This window comes from Salvelinus fontinalis, chromosome 3 (genome assembly GCF_029448725.1).
Source record: "Salvelinus fontinalis isolate EN_2023a chromosome 3, ASM2944872v1, whole genome shotgun sequence".
NCBI classification, from domain to species: Eukaryota; Metazoa; Chordata; class Actinopteri; order Salmoniformes; family Salmonidae; genus Salvelinus; species Salvelinus fontinalis.
Window position 1 is genome coordinate 77,587,243 of NC_074667.1, and position 22,643 is coordinate 77,609,885.

The 22,643-nt window shown below is 41.6% G+C and overlaps 1 protein-coding gene across 2 annotated transcripts in view; it reads left to right on the plus strand.

Annotated features, from left to right (window-relative positions):
* Positions 1-22,643, plus strand: part of mars1 (methionyl-tRNA synthetase 1) — an 80,387-nt gene that overhangs the window by 42,196 nt on the left and 15,548 nt on the right. The window contains exons 15-22 of one of the 2 annotated variants that reach the window (XM_055918096.1): positions 59-272; positions 2,022-2,153; positions 4,061-4,165; positions 5,443-5,638; positions 6,206-6,277; positions 6,670-6,702; positions 18,941-19,075; positions 21,147-21,398. In XM_055918096.1, coding sequence (XP_055774071.1) covers positions 59-272; positions 2,022-2,153; positions 4,061-4,165; positions 5,443-5,638; positions 6,206-6,277; positions 6,670-6,702; positions 18,941-19,075; positions 21,147-21,398 — 1,139 coding nt within the window. The remainder of the gene's footprint in view (positions 1-58; positions 273-2,021; positions 2,154-4,060; positions 4,166-5,442; positions 5,639-6,205; positions 6,278-6,669; positions 6,703-18,940; positions 19,076-21,146; positions 21,399-22,643) is intronic. The other variant, XM_055918097.1, reaches the window with a different exon arrangement.

The window sequence follows — 22,643 nt, forward strand, 5'->3', positions numbered from 1 at the left end:
GAATCCACTTGCAGTTGTTAGTCGTTCTGGAAAGATGAACCACCGTGTGTCCTCTCAGAGTACCTGAACTACGAGGACACCAAGTTCTCTAAGAGTCGAGGTGTTGGTGTGTTTGGTGACATGGCCAAGGATACGGGCATCCCCTCTGACGTGTGGCGATTCTACCTGCTCTACCTCCGTCCCGAGGGACAGGACTCGGCCTTCTCCTGGGTCGACATGGCCACCAAGAACAACTCTGAGCTGCTCAATAACCTGGGCAACTTCATCAACAGGTACTGTAGCAGGAGAGGTAGAGGCTGGGGCTCAACAGGTACTGTAGCAGGAGAGGTAGAGGCTGGGGCTCAACAGGTACTGTAGCAGGAGCGGTAGAGGCTGGGGCTCAACAGGTACCGTAGCAGGAGAGGTAGAGGCTGGGGCTCAACAGGTACTGTAGCAGGAGAGGTAGAGGCTGGGGCTCAACAGGTACCGTAGCAGGAGAGGTAGAGGCTGGGGCTCAACATGTACTGTAGCAGGAGAGGTAGAGGCTGGGGCTCAACAGGTACTGTAGCAGGAGAGGTAGAGGCTGGGGCTCAACATGTACCGTAGCAGGAGAGGTAGAGGCTGGGGCTCAACAGGTACCGTAGCAGGAGAGGTAGAGGCTGGGGCTCAACATGTACTGTAGCAGGAGAGGTAGAGGCTGGGGTCTCAACAGGTACTGTAGCAGGAGAGGTAGAGGCTAGGTATCAACAGGTACTGTAGCAGGAGAGGTAGAGGCTGGGGCTCAACAGGTACTGTAGCAGGAGAGGTAGAGGCTAGGTTTCAACAGGTACTGTAGCAGGAGAGGTAGAGGCTGGGGCTCAACAGGTACTGTAGCAGGAGAGGTAGAGGCTGGGGCTCAACAGGTACTGTAGCAGGAGAGGTAGAGGCTGGGACTCAACAGGTACCAGAGCAGGAGAGGTAGAGGCTGGGTCTCCGGTTAGGTACTGTAGCAGGAGAGGTAGAGGCTGGGTCAGGAGAGGTAGAGGCCGGGCCTCAACAGGTACTGTAGCAGGAGAGGTAGAGTCTGGGACTCCGGTTAGGTTCTGGGTCATGAGAGGTAGAGGTTGGGACTCAACAGGTACTGTAGCAGGAGAGGTAGAGGCTAGGTCTCAACAGGTACCAGAGCAGGAGAGGTAGAGGCTAGGTCTCAACAGGTACTGTAGCAGGAGAGGTAGAGGCTGGGACTCAACAGGTACCAGAGCAGGAGAGGTAGAGGCTGGGTCTCCGGTTAGGTACTGTAGCAGGAGAGGTAGAGGCTGGGTCAGGAGAGGTAGAGGCTGGGTCTCCGGTTAGGTTTTGGGTCAGGAGAGGTAGAGGCTGGGTCAGGAGAGGTAGAGGCTGGGTCTCCGGTTAGGTTTTGGGTCAGGAGAGGTAGAGGCTGGGTCTCCGGTTAGGTTTTGGGTCAGGAGAGGTAGAGGCTGGGTCTCCGGTTAGGTTCTGGGTCAGGAGAGGTAGAGGCTGGGTCTCCGGTTAGGTTCTGGTTCAGGAAAGAGCAGAGGACCAACAGCTGAATCTCTAAACCTGGAAATGTGTCATTAATTATTCAAGTTGTTGTGTTTTATATTAAATCGTTAAATAAATGATAACATATTGGAATTAATCATTTAAGCTTATCTAAGTGCTGAAGTCAACACATTGGGGATTGTAAGGAATTGCTTGTGATGAACTCTCCCTCCCCCCCTCCCCCCCTCCCTACCTACCTCCCTACCTACCTCCCTCCCTCCCTCCCTCCCTCTCTCTCTCTCTCTCTCTCACTCCCCCTCCCTCACTCCCCCTCCCTCCCTCCCCTCCCCTCTCTCTCTCCCTCCCTCCCTCCCTCCCTCCCTCCCTCCCTCCCTCCCTCCCTCTCTCTCTCTCTCTCTCTCTCTCTCTCTCTCTCTCTCTCTCTCTCTCTCTCCCTCACTCCCCCTCCCTCACTCCCCCTCCCTCCCTCCCTCCCCTCCTCTCTCTCTCTCTCTCTCTCTCCCTCCCTCCCTCCCTCCCTCCCTCCCTCTCTCTCTCAGGGCTGGTATGTTTGTCAGTAAGTTCTTTGAGAACTGTGTACCTGCCATGGCTCTTCAGCAGGAGGACAAGAGACTGTTGGCTCAGGTGGGATGGGAGCTGAAGCAGTACATTAACCTCATGGACAGAGTCAAGTAAGAACAAGTTGTCAAAATACTGCTAGTCTACTACACACACACACACACACTTGCACTGACACAGTTTTAGGAGTGTCTGAAAAGAGTTGAAAGTTGAAGTTTATATTTAGTGTTGTGGTCTGGAGAGTCCATGCTGAAACAGCCCCACCGTAATGTACAAGACACTTTGAAATAAGGTCTTATTTGACCTTGTTACTAATCCCTGGGAGCTGTGGGACTTTGTTTCATATTGATGGTTCTGTTCTGTTCACCCTATCAGGTTGTGTTCATCCTATCAGGATCTGTTCTGTTCACCCTATCAGGTTCTGTTCTGTTCACCCTATCAGGATCTTCTCTGTTCTGTTCATCCTATCAGGATCTGTTCTGTTCACCCTATCAGGATCTGTTCTGTTCACCCTATCAGGTTCTGTTCACCCTATCAGGATCTGTTCTGTTCACCCTATCAGGTTTTGTTCACCCTATCAGGATCTTCTCTGTTCTGTTCACCCTATCAGGTTCTGTTCTGTTCACCCTATCAGGTTCTGTTCTGTTCACCCTATCAGGTTCTGTTCTGTTTACCCTATCAGGATCTGTTCTGTTCACCCTATCAGGTTCTGTTCTGGTTACCCTATCAGGATCTGTTCTGTTCACCCTATCAGGTTCTGTTCTGTTTACCCTATCAGGATCTGTTCTGTTCACCCTATCAGGTTTTGTTCACCCTATCAGGATCTTCTCTGTTCTGTTCACCCTATCAGGTTCTGTTCTGTTTACCCTATCAGGATCTGTTCTGTTCACCCTATCAGGTTTTGTTCACCCTATCAGGATCTTCTCTGTTCTGTTCACCCTATCAGGTTCTGTTCTGTTCACCCTATCAGGTTCTGTTCTGTTCACCCTATCAGGTTCTGTTCTGTTCACCCTATCAGGATCTTCTCTGTTCTGTTCACCCTATCAGGTTCTGTTCTGTTCACCCTATCAGGATCTGTTCTGTTCTGTTCACCCTATCAGGATCTTCTCTGTTCTGTTCACCCTATCAGGTTCTGTTCTGTTCACCCTATCAGGATCTTCTCTGTTCTGTTCACCCTATCAGGATCTTCTCTGTTCTGTTCACCCTATCAGGATCTTCTCTGTTCTGTTCACCCTATCAGGTTCTGTTCTGTTCACCCTATCAGGATCTGTTCTGTTCACCCTATCAGGATCTGTTCTGTTCTGTTCACCCTATCAGGATCTGTTCTGTTCTGTTCACCCTATCAGGATCTTCTCTGTTCTGTTCACCCTATCAGGTTCTGTTCTGTTCACCCTATCAGGATCTTCTCTGTTCTGTTCACCCTATCAGGATCTTCTCTGTTCTGTTCACCCTATCAGGTTCTGTTCTGTTCACCCTATCAGGATCTTCTCTGTTCTGTTCACCCTATCAGGATCTTCTCTGTTCTGTTCACCCTATCAGGTTCTGTTCTGTTCACCCTATCAGGATCTGTTCTGTTCACCCTATCAGGTTTTGTTCTGTTCACCCTATCAGGATCTGTTCTGTTCACCCTATCAGGATCTTCTCTGTTCTGTTCACCCTATCAGGATCTTCGCTGTTCTGTTCACCCTATCAGGATCTGTTCTGTTCACCCTATCAGGATCTGTTCTGTTTACCCTATCAGGTTTTGTTCTGTTTACCCTATCAGGTTCTGTTCTGTTCACCCTATCAGGTTCTGTTCTGTTCACCCTATCAGGATCTTCTCTGTTCTGTTCACCCTAACAGGATCTTCTCTGTTCTGCTCACCCTATCAGGTTCTGTTCTGTTTACCCTATCAGGTTCTGTTCTGTTTACCCTATCAGGTTTTGTTCACCCTATCAGGATCTTCTCTGTTCTGTTCACCCTATCAGGATCTGTTCTGTTCACCCTAACAGGATCTTCTCTGTTCTGTTCACCCTATCAGGATCCGTGATGCCCTGAAGTGTATCCTCAACATCTCTCGCCACGGTAACCAGTACATCCAGGTCAACGAACCCTGGAAGAAAATCAAAGGAGACGAAACAGACAGGTTAGTCTCTGTCTCTCTCTCATGTCTCTCCTGTCTCTCGCTCTCTCAAAATTCAATTCAAGGGGCTTTATTGGCATGGGAAACATGTGTTAACATTGCCAAAGCAAGTGAGGTAGCAATACACAAAAGTGAAATAAACAATAAAAATGAACAGTAAACATTACACATACAAAGGTTTTAACTGAATAAAGGCATTACAAATGTCAAATTGTCTATATACAGTGTTGTAACGATGTGCAAATAGTTAAAGTACAAAAGGGAAAACAAATAAACATAAATATGGGTTGTATTTACAATGGTGTTTGTTTTTCACTGGTTGCCCTTTTCTTGTGGCAGCAGGTCACAAATCTTGCTGCTGTGATGGCACACTGTGGAATTTCACCCAGTAGATATGGGAGTTTATCAAAATTGTGTTTGTTTTCAAATTCTTTGTGGATCTGTGTAATCTGAGGGAAATATGTGTCTCTAATATGGTCATACATTTGGCAGGAGGTTAGGAAGTGCAGATCAGTTTCCACCTCATTTTGTGGGCAGTGTGCACATAGCCTGCTTCTCTTGAGATCCAGGTCTGCCTACGACGACCTTTCTCAATAGCAAGGCTATGCTCACTGAGTCTGTACATAGTCAAAACTTTCCTTAAGTTTGGTTCAGTCACAGTGGTCAGGTATTTTGCCACTCTGTACTCTCTGTTTAGGGCCAAATAGCATTCTAGTTTGCGCTGTTTTTTTTTGTAAATTCTTTTCAATGTGTCAAGTAATTATCTTTTTGTTTTCTCATGTTGGGTCTAATTGTGTTGCTGTCCTGGGGCTCTATGGGGTGTGTTTGTGTTTGTGAACAGAGCCCCAGGACCAGCTTGCTTAGGGGACTCTTCTCCAGGTTCATCTCTCTGTAGGTGATGGCTTTGTTATGGAAGGTTTGGGAATCGCTTCCTTTTAGGTGGTTGTAGAATTTAAGGCTCTTTTCTAGATTTTGATAATTAGTGGGTATCGGCCTAATTCTGCTCTGCAGGCATTATTTTGTGTTCTACGTTGTACACTGAGGATATTTTTGCAGAATTCTGCATGTAGAGTCTCAATTTGGTGTTTGTCCCATTTTGTGAAGTCTTGGTTGGTGAGCGGACCCCAGACCTCACAACCATAAAGGGCAATGGGTTCTATAACTGATTCAAGTATTTTTTAGCCAGATCCTAATTGGTATGTTGAATTTTCTCTCTCTTTCGCTTTCACTCTCTGTCCATCTCTCTCTCAGTACTGATGCCCTCCCCCCCTCTCTTCCAGGCAGCGATCGGGTACAGTGACAGGTGTGTCTGTGAATGTGGCGTGCCTGCTGTCCGTCATGCTCCAGCCCTACATGCCAACGGTCAGTCAGACTATCCGCCAGCAGCTGAACGCCCCCCCCACCGTTACCGGCACCATGCTGCAGGGCACAGGGAACTTCGTCTGCTCTCTGCCTGCTGGGCATCACATTGGCACGGTGAGGAAAGATCTTACTGTTAGATATGAAGGAAATCACTTTGTCATATATTTCTACGATGTTGATGTTTATTAGAGATTCAGTTTCTCTTAGCAGGATAATAATCTTCTTGTCTTGGAGACATTTGGGCATTTTAAACATGTTTTTTATCTTTATATTACAATCTCTGATTTTTGATCTCATGATCATTTGTTATCTCTGAATGTCAATGTCTGATTTTTTATTATAAAGTTGTCTAAATTCCAACTCCTTGATGTCCCTGTCTCTCTCTGTCTCTGTCTCTCTCTGTCCCTGTCTCTCTCTCTCTCTCTCTCTCTCTCTGTCTCTCTCTCTCTCCCTCTCTCTCTCTCTTTGTCCCTGTCTCTCTCTCTGTCCCTGTCTCTCTATGTCCCTCTCTCTCTCTCTCTCTCTGTCCCTGTGTCCTATCTCTCTCTGTCTCTGTCTCTGTCTCTCTCTGTCCCTGTGTCCTATCTCTCTCTGTCTCTCTCTCTGTCTCTGTCTCGCTCTGTCTGTCTGTCCCTGTGTCCTGTGTCTCTCTCTCTGTCCCTGTCTTTCCGTCGCACGCAGGTCAGCCCGTTGTTCCAGAAACTAGAGTCCGACCAGATCGAGTCTCTGAGGAAGAGGTTTGGAGGACAACAGGTCAGTACTGCGGTAAAAGGTTAAGAGTTGACAGACTAAAATACTGTAAATTAGATGCCGGTAGTGAAAGGAACATTTACTTGAATCAAAAAAGGGGGTTTAATTCCAGGATGGTTACTTTGATATTTCAACAGGTAGGTAGACGAAAGGCCCAACGAACAACGGTAATATTGTTCAGTGGCATTGTCCTCAGACAGTGCTGCTCCCTTAGCTTAGTATTATAATAATTATTATATTATAAGGCTCAAGACTGTTCAAGAAGGGGTGCAAGGGAATGGAAATCCTCTCCTCCTCGATCCCTCCTCAAAACCAAGTGGCAGGGCAGCCGTTTTGTTTTTGTAAATTCAGGAGTGGGCCTTTATCTAAATCTTGTCCTCGATCCCTCCTTCCAGCCAGAGGAGGAGGAGGAGGCCAAACCGAAGAAGGTATCTCGCCATGCTGTGTGTTCTGTATGGAGTGATGCAATTACTGTAGACACTGTTAACACTCCATATTACATATTACTGTAGACACTGTTAACACTCCATATTACTGTAGACACTGTTAACACTCCATATTACATATTACTGTAGACACTGTTAACACTCCATATTACATATTACTGTAGACACTGTTAACACTCCATATTACTGTAGACACTGTTAACGCTCCATATTACATATTACTGTAGACACTGTTAACACTCCATATTACATATTACTGTAGACACTGTTAACACTCCATATTACATATTACTGTAGACACTGTTAACACTCCATATTACATATTACTGTAGACACTGTTAACACTCCATATTACTGTAGACACTGTTAACACTCCATATTACTGTAGACACTGTTAACACTCCATATTACATATTACTGTAGACACTGTTAACACTCCATATTACATATTACTGTAGACACTGTTAACGCTCCATATTACTGTAGACACTGTTAACGCTCCATATTACTGTAGACACGGTTAACACTCCATATTACTGTAGACACTGTTAACACTCCATATTACTGTAGACACTGTTAACACTCCATATTACTGTAGACACTGTTAACACTCCATATTACATATTACTGTAGACACTGTTAACACTCCATATTACATATTACTGTAGACACTGTTAACACTCCATATTACATATTACTGTAGACACTGTTAACGCTCCATATTACTGTAGACACTGTTAACGCTCCATATTACTGTAGACACGGTTAACACTCCATATTACTGTAGACACTGTTAACACTCCATATTACTGTAGACACTGTTAACACTCCATATTACTGTAGACACTGTTAACACTCCATATTACTGTAGACACTGTTAACACTCCATATTACTGTAGACACTGTTAACGCTCCATATTACTGTAGACACGGTTAACACTCCATATTACAGTAGACACTGTTAACACTCCATATTACTGTAGACACTGTTAACGCTCCATATTACTGTAGACACTGTTAACGCTCCATATTACTGTAGACACTGTTAACACTCCATATTACAGTAGACACTGTTAACACTCCATATTACTGTAGACACGGTTAACACTCCATATTACTGTAGACACTGTTAACACTCCATATTACATATTACTGTAGACACTGTTAACACTCCATATTACTGTAGACACTGTTAACACTCCATATTACTGTAGACACGGTTAACACTCCATATTACTGTAGACACGGTTAACACTCCATATTACTGTAGACACTGTTAACACTCCATATTACTGTAGACACGGTTAACACTCCATATTACTGTAGACACTGTTAACACTCCATATTACTGTAGACACTGTTAACACTCCATATTACTGTAGACACGGTTAACACTCCATATTACTGTAGACACGGTTAACACTCCATATTACTGTAGACACGGTTAACACTCCATATTACTGTAGACACTGTTAACACTCCATATTACTGTAGACACTGTTAACACTCCATATTACATATTACTGTAGACACTGTTAACACTCCATATTACATATTACTGTAGACACTGTTAACACTCCATATTACTGTAGACACTGTTAACACTCCATATTACTGTAGACACTGTTAACACTCCATATTACATATTACTGTAGACACTGTTAACACTCCATATTACTGTAGACACTGTTAACACTCCATATTACTGTAGACACTGTTAACACTCCATATTACTGTAGACACTGTTAACACTCCATATTACATATTACTGTAGACACTGTTAACACTCCATATTACTGTAGACACTGTTAACACTCCATATTACTGTAGACACTGTTAACACTCCATATTACTGTAGACACTGTTAACACTCCATATTACTGTAGACACTGTTAACACTCCATATTACTGTAGACACTGTTAACACTCCATATTACTGTAGACACTGTTAACACTCCATATTACTGTAGACACGGTTAACACTCCATATTACTGTAGACACTGTTAACACTCCATATTACTGTAGACACTGTTAACACTCCATATTACTGTAGACACTGTTAACACTCCATATTACATATTACTGTAGACACTGTTAACACTCCATATTACTGTAGACACTGTTAACACTCCATATTACTGTAGACACGGTTAACACTCCATATTACTGTAGACACGGTTAACACTCCATATTACTGTAGACACTGTTAACACTCCATATTACTGTAGACACGGTTAACACTCCATATTACTGTAGACACTGTTAACACTCCATATTACTGTAGACACTGTTAACGCTCCATATTACTGTAGACACTGTTAACACTCCATATTACTGTTAACACTCCATATTACTGTAGACACTGTTAACACTCCATATTACTGTAGACACTGTTAACACTCCATATTACAGTAGACACTGTTAACACTCCATATTACAGTAGACACTGTTAACACTCCATATTACAGTAGACACTGTTAACGCTCCATATTACTGTAGACACGGTTAACACTCCATATTACTGTAGACACGGTTAACACTCCATATTACTGTAGACACGGTTAACACTCCATATTACTGTAGACACGTTTAACACTCCATATTACTGTAGACACTGTTAACGCTCAATATTACTGTAGACACTGTTAACGCTCCATATTACTGTAGACACTGTTAACACTCCATATTACTGTTAACACTCCATATTACAGTAGACACTGTTAACGCTCCATATTACTGTAGACACGGTTAACACTCCATATTACTGTAGACACGGTTAACACTCCATATTACTGTAGACACGGTTAACACTCCATATTACTGTAGACACGTTTAACACTCCATATTACTGTAGACACTGTTAACGCTCAATATTACTGTAGACACTGTTAACGCTCCATATTACTGTAGACACTGTTAACACTCCATATTACTGTTAACACTCCATATTACTGTAGACACTGTTAACGCTCAATATTACTGTAGACACTGTTAACGCTCCATATTACTGTAGACACTCTTAACACTCCATATTACTGTAGACACGGTTAACACTCCATATTACTGTAGACACTGTTAACACTCCATATTACTGTAGACACTGTTAACGCTCCATATTACTGTAGACACTGTTAACACTCCATATTACTGTTAACACTCCATATTACTGTAGACACTGTTAACACTCCATATTACTGTAGACACTGTTAACACTCCATATTACAGTAGACACTGTTAACACTCCATATTACAGTAGACACTGTTAACACTCCATATTACAGTAGACACTGTTAACGCTCCATATTACTGTAGACACGGTTAACACTCCATATTACTGTAGACACGTTTAACACTCCATATTACTGTAGACACGGTTAACACTCCATATTACTGTAGACACGTTTAACACTCCATATTACTGTAGACACGGTTAACACTCAATATTACTGTTAAAGCTCCATATTACAGTAGACACTGTTAACGCTCCATATTACTGTAGACACTGTTAACACTCCATATTACTGTAGACACTGTTAACACTCCATATTACTGTAGACACTTAACACTCCATATTACTGTAGACACTGTTAACGCTCCATATTACTGTAGACACTGTTAACACTCCATATTACTGTAGACACTGTTAACACTCCATATTACTGTAGACACTGTTAACACTCCATATTACTGTAGACACTGTTAACACTCCATATTACTGTAGACACTGTTAACGCTCCATATTACTGTAGACACTGTTAACGCTCCATATTACTGTAGACACGGTTAACACTCCATATTACTGTAGACACGGTTAACACTCCATATTACTGTAGACACTGTTAACGCTCCATATTACTGTAGACACTGTTAACACTCCATATTACTGTAGACACTGTTAACACTCCATATTACTGTAGACACTTAACACTCCATATTACTGTAGACACTGTTAACGCTCCATATTACTGTAGACACTGTTAACACTCCATATTACTGTAGACACTGTTAACACTCCATATTACTGTAGACACTGTTAACACTCCATATTACTGTAGACACTGTTAACACTCCATATTACTGTTAACGCTCCATATTACTGTCGACACGGTTAACACTCCATATTACTGTAGACACTGTTAACGCTCAATATTACTGTAGACACTGTTAACGCTCCATATTACTGTAGACACTGTTAACACTCCATATTACTGTTAACACTCCATATTACTGTAGACACTGTTAACGCTCAATATTACTGTAGACACTGTTAACGCTCCATATTACTGTAGACACTGTTAACACTCCATATTACTGTAGACACGGTTAACACTCCATATTACTGTAGACACTGTTAACACTCCATATTACTGTAGACACTTAACGCTCCATATTACTGTAGACACTGTTAACACTCCATATTACTGTTAACACTCCATATTACTGTAGACACTGTTAACACTCCATATTACTGTAGACACTGTTAACACTCCATATTACAGTAGACACTGTTAACACTCCATATTACAGTAGACACTGTTAACACTCCATATTACAGTAGACACTGTTAACGCTCCATATTACTGTAGACACGGTTAACACTCCATATTACTGTAGACACGGTTAACACTCCATATTACTGTAGACACGGTTAACACTCCATATTACTGTAGACACGTTTAACACTCCATATTACTGTAGACACTGTTAACGCTCAATATTACTGTAGACACTGTTAACGCTCCATATTACTGTAGACACTGTTAACACTCCATATTACTGTTAACACTCCATATTACTGTAGACACTGTTAACGCTCAATATTACTGTAGACACTGTTAACGCTCCATATTACTGTAGACACTGTTAACACTCCATATTACTGTAGACACGGTTAACACTCCATATTACTGTAGACACTGTTAACACTCCATATTACTGTAGACACTGTTAACGCTCCATATTACTGTAGACACTGTTAACACTCCATATTACTGTTAACACTCCATATTACTGTAGACACTGTTAACACTCCATATTACTGTAGACACTGTTAACACTCCATATTACAGTAGACACTGTTAACACTCCATATTACAGTAGACACTGTTAACACTCCATATTACAGTAGACACTGTTAACGCTCCATATTACTGTAGACACGGTTAACACTCCATATTACTGTAGACACGTTTAACACTCCATATTACTGTAGACACGGTTAACACTCCATATTACTGTAGACACGGTTAACACTCAATATTACTGTTAACACTCCATATTACTGTTAACGCTCCATATTACTGTAGACACGGTTAACACTCAATATTACTGTAGACACGTTTAACACTCCATATTACTGTAGACACGGTTAACACTCCATATTACTGTAGACACTGTTAACACTCCATATTACAGTAGACACTGTTAACGCTCCATATTACTGTAGACACGGTTAACACTCCATATTACTGTAGACACGTTTAACACTCCATATTACTGTAGACACGGTTAACACTCCATATTACTGTAGACACGGTTAACACTCAATATTACTGTTAACACTCCATATTACTGTTAACGCTCCATATTACTGTAGACACGGTTAACACTCAATATTACTGTAGACACGTTTAACACTCCATATTACTGTAGACACGGTTAACACTCCATATTACTGTAGACACGTTTAACACTCCATATTACTGTAGACACGGTTAACACTCAATATTACTGTTAACACTCCATATTACTGTAGACACGGTTAACACTCCATATTACTGTAGACACTGTTAACGCTCCATATTACTGTTAACACTCCATATTACTGTTAACGCTCCATATTACTGTTAACGCTCCATATTACTGTAGACACTGTTAACGCTCCATATTACTGTAGACACTGTTAACACTCCATATTACTGTAGACACTGTTAACACTCCATATTACTGTAGACACTGTTAACACTCCATATTACTGTAGACACTGTTAACACTCCATATTACTGTAGACACTGTTAACACTCCATATTACTGTAGACACTGTTAACGCTCCATATTACTGTAGACACTGTTAACGCTCCATATTACTGTAGACACTGTTAACGCTCCATATTACTGTAGACACTGTTAACGCTCCATATTACTGTAGACACGGTTAACACTCCATATTACTGTAGACACGGTTAACGCTCCATATTACTGTTAACGCTCCATATTACTGTAGACACGGTTAACGCTCCATATTACTGTAGACACGGTTAACACTCCATATTACTGTAGACACGGTTAACACTCCATATTACTGTAGACTCAGTTAACACTCCATATTACTGTAGACACTGTTAACGCTCCATATTACTGTAGACACTGTTAACGCTCCATATTACTGTAGACACGGTTAACACTCCATATTACTGTAGACACGGTTAACACTCCATATTACTGTAGACGCAGTTAACACTCCATATTACTGTAGACACTGTTAACGCTCCATATTACTGTAGACACTGTTAACACTCCATATTACTGTAGACACTGTTAACACTCCATATTACTGTAGACACGGTTAACGCTCCATATTACTGTAGACACGGTTAACTCTCCATATTACTGTAGACACTGTTAACACTCCATATTACATATTACTGTAGACACTGTTAACACTCCATATTACTGTAGACGCAGTTAACACTCCATATTACTGTAGACACTCCATATTACTGTAGACACTGTTAAAGCTCCATATTACGGTTAACACTCCATATTACTGTAGACACGGTTAAAGCTCCATATTACTGTAGACACGGTTAACACTCCATATTACTGTAGACACGGTTAACACTCCATATTACTGTAGACACGGTTAACACTCCATATTACTGTAGACACGGTTAACGCTCCATATTACTGTAGACACGGTTAACACTCCATATTACTGTAGACACTGTTAACACTCCATATTACTGTAGACACTGTTAACACTCCATATTACTGTAGACACGGTTAACGCTCCATATTACTGTAGACACTGTTAACACTCCATATTACTGTAGGCACTGTTAACACTCCATATTACATATTACTGTAGACACTGTTAACGCTCCATATTACTGTAGACACTGTTAACACTCCATATTACTGTAGACACGGTTAACACTCCATATTACTGTAGACGCAGTTAACACTCCATATTACTGTAGACGCAGTTAACACTCCATATTACTGTAGACGCAGTTAACACTCCATATTACAGTAGACACTGTTAACACTCCATATTACAGTAGACACTGTTAACGCTCCATATTACTGTAGACACGGTTAACACTCCATATTACTGTAGACACGGTTAACACTCCATATTACTGTAGACACGGTTAACACTCCATATTACTGTAGACACGTTTAACACTCCATATTACTGTAGACACTGTTAACGCTCAATATTACTGTAGACACTGTTAACGCTCCATATTACTGTAGACACTGTTAACACTCCATATTACTGTTAACACTCCATATTACTGTAGACACTGTTAACGCTCAATATTACTGTAGACACTGTTAACGCTCCATATTACTGTAGACACTGTTAACACTCCATATTACTGTAGACACGGTTAACACTCCATATTACTGTAGACACTGTTAACACTCCATATTACTGTAGACACTGTTAACGCTCCATATTACTGTAGACACTGTTAACACTCCATATTACTGTTAACACTCCATATTACTGTAGACACTGTTAACACTCCATATTACTGTAGACACTGTTAACACTCCATATTACAGTAGACACTGTTAACACTCCATATTACAGTAGACACTGTTAACACTCCATATTACAGTAGACACTGTTAACGCTCCATATTACTGTAGACACGGTTAACACTCCATATTACTGTAGACACGTTTAACACTCCATATTACTGTAGACACGGTTAACACTCCATATTACTGTAGACACGGTTAACACTCAATATTACTGTTAACACTCCATATTACTGTTAACGCTCCATATTACTGTAGACACGGTTAACACTCAATATTACTGTAGACACGTTTAACACTCCATATTACTGTAGACACGGTTAACACTCCATATTACTGTAGACACTGTTAACACTCCATATTACAGTAGACACTGTTAACGCTCCATATTACTGTAGACACGGTTAACACTCCATATTACTGTAGACACGTTTAACACTCCATATTACTGTAGACACGGTTAACACTCCATATTACTGTAGACACGGTTAACACTCAATATTACTGTTAACACTCCATATTACTGTTAACGCTCCATATTACTGTAGACACGGTTAACACTCAATATTACTGTAGACACGTTTAACACTCCATATTACTGTAGACACGGTTAACACTCCATATTACTGTAGACACGTTTAACACTCCATATTACTGTAGACACGGTTAACACTCAATATTACTGTTAACACTCCATATTACTGTAGACACGGTTAACACTCCATATTACTGTAGACACTGTTAACGCTCCATATTACTGTTAACACTCCATATTACTGTTAACGCTCCATATTACTGTTAACGCTCCATATTACTGTAGACACTGTTAACGCTCCATATTACTGTAGACACTGTTAACACTCCATATTACTGTAGACACTGTTAACACTCCATATTACTGTAGACACTGTTAACACTCCATATTACTGTAGACACTGTTAACACTCCATATTACTGTAGACACTGTTAACACTCCATATTACTGTAGACACTGTTAACGCTCCATATTACTGTAGACACTGTTAACGCTCCATATTACTGTAGACACTGTTAACGCTCCATATTACTGTAGACACTGTTAACGCTCCATATTACTGTAGACACGGTTAACACTCCATATTACTGTAGACACGGTTAACGCTCCATATTACTGTTAACGCTCCATATTACTGTAGACACGGTTAACGCTCCATATTACTGTAGACACGGTTAACACTCCATATTACTGTAGACACGGTTAACACTCCATATTACTGTAGACTCAGTTAACACTCCATATTACTGTAGACACTGTTAACGCTCCATATTACTGTAGACACTGTTAACGCTCCATATTACTGTAGACACGGTTAACACTCCATATTACTGTAGACACGGTTAACACTCCATATTACTGTAGACGCAGTTAACACTCCATATTACTGTAGACACTGTTAACGCTCCATATTACTGTAGACACTGTTAACACTCCATATTACTGTAGACACTGTTAACACTCCATATTACTGTAGACACGGTTAACGCTCCATATTACTGTAGACACGGTTAACTCTCCATATTACTGTAGACACTGTTAACACTCCATATTACATATTACTGTAGACACTGTTAACACTCCATATTACTGTAGACGCAGTTAACACTCCATATTACTGTAGACACTCCATATTACTGTAGACACTGTTAAAGCTCCATATTACGGTTAACACTCCATATTACTGTAGACACGGTTAAAGCTCCATATTACTGTAGACACGGTTAACACTCCATATTACTGTAGACACGGTTAACACTCCATATTACTGTAGACACGGTTAACACTCCATATTACTGTAGACACGGTTAACGCTCCATATTACTGTAGACACGGTTAACACTCCATATTACTGTAGACACTGTTAACACTCCATATTACTGTAGACACTGTTAACACTCCATATTACTGTAGACACGGTTAACGCTCCATATTACTGTAGACACTGTTAACACTCCATATTACTGTAGGCACTGTTAACACTCCATATTACATATTACTGTAGACACTGTTAACGCTCCATATTACTGTAGACACTGTTAACACTCCATATTACTGTAGACACGGTTAACACTCCATATTACTGTAGACGCAGTTAACACTCCATATTACTGTAGACACTGTTAACACTCCATATTACTGTAGACACTGTTAACACTCCATATTACTGTAGACACTGTTAACGCTCCATATTACTGTAGACACGGTTAACACTCCATATTACATATTACTGTAGACACTGTTAACACTCCATATTACTGTAGACGCAGTTAACACTCCATATTACTGTAGACACGGTTAACACTCCATATTACTGTAGACACGGTTAACACTCCATATTACTGTAGACACTGTTAACACTCCATATTACTGTAGACACTGTTAACACTCCATATTACTGTAGACGCAGTTAACACTCCATATTACTGTAGACACTGTTAACACTCCATATTACTGTAGACACTGTTAACGCTCCATATTACATATTACTGTAGACACTGTTAACGCTCCATATTACTGTAGACACTGTTAACACTCCATATTACTGTAGACACGGTTAACACTCCATATTACATATTACTGTAGACACTGTTAACGCTCCATATTACTGTTAACGCTCCATATTACTGTAGACACGGTTAACACTCCATATTACTGTAGACACGGTTAACACTCCATATTACTGTAGACACGGTTAACACTCCATATTACTGTAGACACGGTTAACACTCCATATTACTGTAGACACGGTTAACACTCCATATTACTGTAGACACTGTTAACACTCCATATTACTGTAGACACTGTTAACACTCCATATTACTGTAGACACGGTTAACACTCCATATTACTGTAGATACGGTTAACGCTCCATATTACTGTAGACACTGTTAACGCTCCATATTACTGTAGACACTGTTAACACTCCATATTACTGTAGACACTGTTAACACTCCATATTACTGTTAACACTCCATATTACTGTAGACACGGTTAACGCTCCATATTACTGTAGACACTGTTAACACTCCATATTACTGTTAACACTCCATATTACTGTAGACTCTGTTAACACTCCATATTACTGTAGACACGGTTAACACTCCATATTACTGTAGACACGGTTAACACTCAATATTACTGTAGACACGGTTAAAGCTCCATATTACTGTAGACACGGTTAACACTCCATATTACTGTAGACACTGTTAACGCTCCATATTACTGTAGACACGGTTAACACTCCATATTACTGTAGACACGGTTAAAGCTCCATATTACTGTAGACACGATTAACACTCCATATTACTGTTAACACTCCATATTACTGTAGACACAATTAACGCTCCATATTACTGTAGACACTGTTAACACTCCATATTACTGTAGACACGGTTAACGCTCCATATTACTGTAGACACTGTTAACGCTCCATATTACTGTAGACACTGTTAACACTCCATATTACTGTAGACACTCCATATTACTGTAGACACTGTTAACGCTCCATATTACTGTAGACACTGTTAACACTCCATATTACTGTAGACACGGTTAATGCTCCATATTACTGTTAACACTCCATATTACTGTAGACACTGTTAACACTCCATATTACTGTAGACACGGTTAACACTCCATATTACTGTAGACACGGTTAACACTCCATATTACTGTAGACACGGTTAACACTCCATATTACTGTAGACACGGTTAACACTCCATATTACGGTAGACACTGTTAACACTCCATATTACTGTAGACACTGTTAACGCTCCATATTACTGTAGACACTGTTAACACTCCATATTACTGTAGACACTGTTAACACTCCATATTACTGTAGACACTGTTAACGCTCCATATTACTGTAGACACTGTTAACACTCCATATTACTGTAGACACTGTTAACGCTCCATATTACTGTAGACACTGTTAACACTCCATATTACTGTAGACACTGTTAACACTCCATATTACTGTAGACACAGTTAACACTCCATATTACTGTAGACACTGTTAACACTCCATATTACTGTAGACACTGTTAACGCTCCATATTACTGTAGACACTGTTAACACTCCATATTACTGTAGACACAGTTAACACTCCATATTACTGTAGACACGGTTAATGCTCCATATTGGTGTTCCATTCATGTGTGGCCCTCGTGTCTTCGTTAATGCACACTAACTCATACTAAACCATTAGATTTTATCACTCCAGATAAAATAAGAAAATGTGTGCTTTATTTAATTTATTTTTCAGAGGGAATCTAGTTCCCATTAACTCATAACATTGTATGATAGCTTTCTTAACAACAAATCTTTATTTTCTGAGAGTGAAATGTAACTAGTGATTGTTGGAGAAAAATTGCTTAACATCTGAAACCCGTCTTACCATTCTAGCCAAAGACGACAGTCCAGACTGATGTCAACGCTCAGCCCGCCCCAACCCCAGCTTCAGATCCTGCTGCTCCGACTGCAGTGACCGGTGCAGACGCAGAGAGAGCCAGGGACTTAACACTGGCTGTGGCAGAACAGGTAAGATGAGGGGGGGGATGAATGTAACGAATTAGAACTTAGGGGTTGAAACAATGAAGTTTAAGCAATTAAATCATTGTCCCCTAAGACAGTTACAAAGTACATAATTATCTTCCAAAATGTCACGTTTGTATGACGTCCTGATATTGGGATATGTTACCAATATGGGATATTGTTTAATGTGGATGATTCCGAATGCTCACGTTACCTCTCGATCAAATAGCGAAACGTGATATTTGTCCTGATGACTGACTCTTCTATTCTACATTCTTTCTGCTCCACGGTGAGACAGAAAAACAATACTGACTCACTGTGTTCAACCACTGGGTTGTCAGTAATTAACTGACTAACAGTCTAACGTGTTGTCTGTCAGGGGGAGAAGGTGCTAGTTGGTAATGATGTCTGTCTAACCTGTTGTCTGCCAGGATGAGAAGGTGCTCATTAATTAACTGACTAGTTGGTAATGATGTCTGTCTAACCTGTTGTCTGCCAGGATGAGAAGGTGCTCATTAATTAACTGACTAGTTGGTAATGACGTCTGTCTAACCTGTTGTCTGCTCTCTGTCAGGGGGAGAAGGTGTTCATTAATTAACTGACTAGTTGGTAATGACGTCTGTCTAACCTGTTGTCTGCTCTCTGTCAGGGGGAGAAGGTGTTCATTAATTAACTGACTAGTTGGTAATGACGTCTGTCTAACCTGTTGTCTGCTCTCTGTCAGGGGGAGAAGGTGTTCATTAATTAACTGACTAGTTGGTAATGATGTCTGTCTAACCTGTTGTCTGTCAGGGGGAGAAGGTGTTCATTAATTAACTGACTAGTTGGTAATGATGTCTGTCTAACCTGTTGTCTGCCAGGGGGAGAAGGTGTTCATTAATTAACTGACTAGTTGGTAATGATGTCTGTCTAACCTGTTGTCTGTCAGGGGGAGAAGGTGTTCATTAATTAACTGACTAGTTGGTAATGACGTCTGTCTAACCTGTTGTCTGCTCTCTGTCAGGGGGAGAAGGTGTTCATTAATTAACTGACTAGTTGGTAATGATGTCTGTCTAACCTGTTGTCTGCCAGGGGGAGAAGGTGTTCATTAATTAACTGACTAGTTGGTAATGATGTCTGTCTAACCTGTTGTCTGCCAGGGGGAGAAGGTGTTCATTAATTAACTGACTAGTTGGTAATGACGTCTGTCTAACCTGTTGTCTGCCAGGATGAGAAGGTGCTCATTAATTAACTGACTAGTTGGTAATGACGTCTGTCTAACCTGTTGTCTGCTCTCTGCCAGGGGGAGAAGGTGTTCATTAATTAACTGACTAGTTGGTAATGACGTCTGTCTAACCTGTTGTCTGCTCTCTGCCAGGGGGAGAAGGTGTTCATTAATTAACTGACTAGTTGGTAATGACGTCTGTCTAACCTGTTGTCTGCTCTCTGTCAGGGGGAGAAGGTGTTCATTAATTAACTGACTAGTTGGTAATGATGTCTGTCTAACCTGTTGTCTGCCAGGGGGAGAAGGTGTTCATTAATTAACTGACTAGTTGGTAATGACGTCTGTCTAACCTGTTGTCTGCTCTCTGCCAGGGGGAGAAGGTGTTCATTAATTAACTGACTAGTTGGTAATGACGTCTGTCTAACCTGTTGTCTGCTCTCTGCCAGGGGGAGAAGGTGTTCATTAATTAACTGACTAGTTGGTAATGACGTCTGTCTAACCTGTTGTCTGCTCTCTGTCAGGGGGAGAAGGTGTTCATTAATTAACTGACTAGTTGGTAATGACGTCTGTCTAACCTGTTGTCTGCTCTCTGCCAGGGGGAGAAGGTGTTCATTAATTAACTGACTAATTGGTAATGATGTCTGTCTAACCTGTTGTCTGCTCTCTGCCAGGGGGAGAAGGTGTTCATTAATTAACTGACTAATTGGTAATGATGTCTGTCTAACCTGTTGTCTGCTCTCTGTCAGGGGGAGAAGGTGCTAGTTGGTAATGATGTCTGTCTAACCTGTTGTCTGCCAGGATGAGAAGGTGCTCATTAATTAACTGACTAGTTGGTAATGATGTCTGTCTAACCTGTTGTCTGCTCTCTGCCAGGGGGAGAAGGTCCGGACCCTGAAGGGCCAGAAGGCAGAGAAAGCTGTGATTGGAGCAGAGGTCACCAAACTACTAGAACTGAAGAAACAGCTCTCCCTGGCTGAGGGAAAGCACCCAGAACCAGTGGTGACAAAAGGCAAGAAGAGCGCCCAGCCCGCCCCAACCCCAGCTTCAGATCCTGCTGCTCAGACTGCAGTGAACGGTGCAGACGCAGAGAGAGCCAGGGACTTAACACTGGCTGTGGCAGAACAGGTAAGATGAGGGGGGGATGAATGTAACGAATTAGAACTTAGGGGTTGAAACAATGAAATTAAACAATGAAATAACTGGCCTGTAAAACATGATTTTCACCAGAAATGTCTTGTTACTTTGCCATCCGGGACATTGTCATGCGTAAAGTGACACAACCATAGCATTTCAAGTCATGTACGTGTATCCATGGGTGGGCTTGAGGTAATGATTTAGTAGTTTGGTAATGATGACTATCTAGCTTGTATTAATGACCCGGCTTCACATAACACGCCCAATACCGGCATTTGCGTCAAGCAAACCGCTGTTTTTCAATAGAGAACTAAGTTTCAATTACGTAAACGGCTACAGCCAGCTAACTTGTACCCACTTCTACACCTGACCCCTCAACCAGCTAACTTTTACCCACTTCTACACCTGGCCCCTCAGTGAGCTAACTTTTACCCACTTCTACACCTGGCCCCTCAGCCAGCTAACTTTTACCCACTTCTACACCTGGCCCCTCAGCCAGCTAACTTTTACCCACTTCTACACCTGACCACTCAGTGAGCTAACTTTTACCCACTTCTACACCTGACCACTCAGTGAGCTAACTTTTACCCACTTCTACACCTGGCCCCTCAGTGAGCTAACTTTTACCCACTTCTACACCTGGCCCCTCAGCCAGCTAACTTTTACCCACTTCTACACCTGGCCCCTCAACCAGCTAACTTTTACCCACTTCTACACCTGGCCCCTCAGCCAGCTAACTTTTACCCACTTCTACACCTGGCCCCTCAGCCAGCTAACTTTTACCCACTTCTACACCTGGCCCCTCAGCCAGCTAACTTTTACCCACTTCTACACCTGACCCCTCATCCAGCTAACTTTTACCCACTTCTACACCTGGCCCCTCAGCCAGCTAACTTTTACCCACTTCTACACCTGGCCCCTCAGCCAGCTAACTTTTACCCACTTCTACACCTGACCCCTCAACCAGCTAACTTTTACCCACTTCTACACCTGGCCCCTCAGCCAGCTAACTTTTACCCACTTCTACACCTGGCCCCTCAGCCAGCTAACTTTTACCCACTTCTACACCTGACCCCTCAGTGAGCTAACCTTTACCCACTTCTACACCTGGCCCCTCAGTGAGCTAACCTTTACCCACTTCTACACCTGACCACTCAGTGAGCTAACTTTTACCCACTTCTACACCTGACCCCTCAGTGAGCTAACCTTTACCCACTTCTACACCTGGCCCCTCAG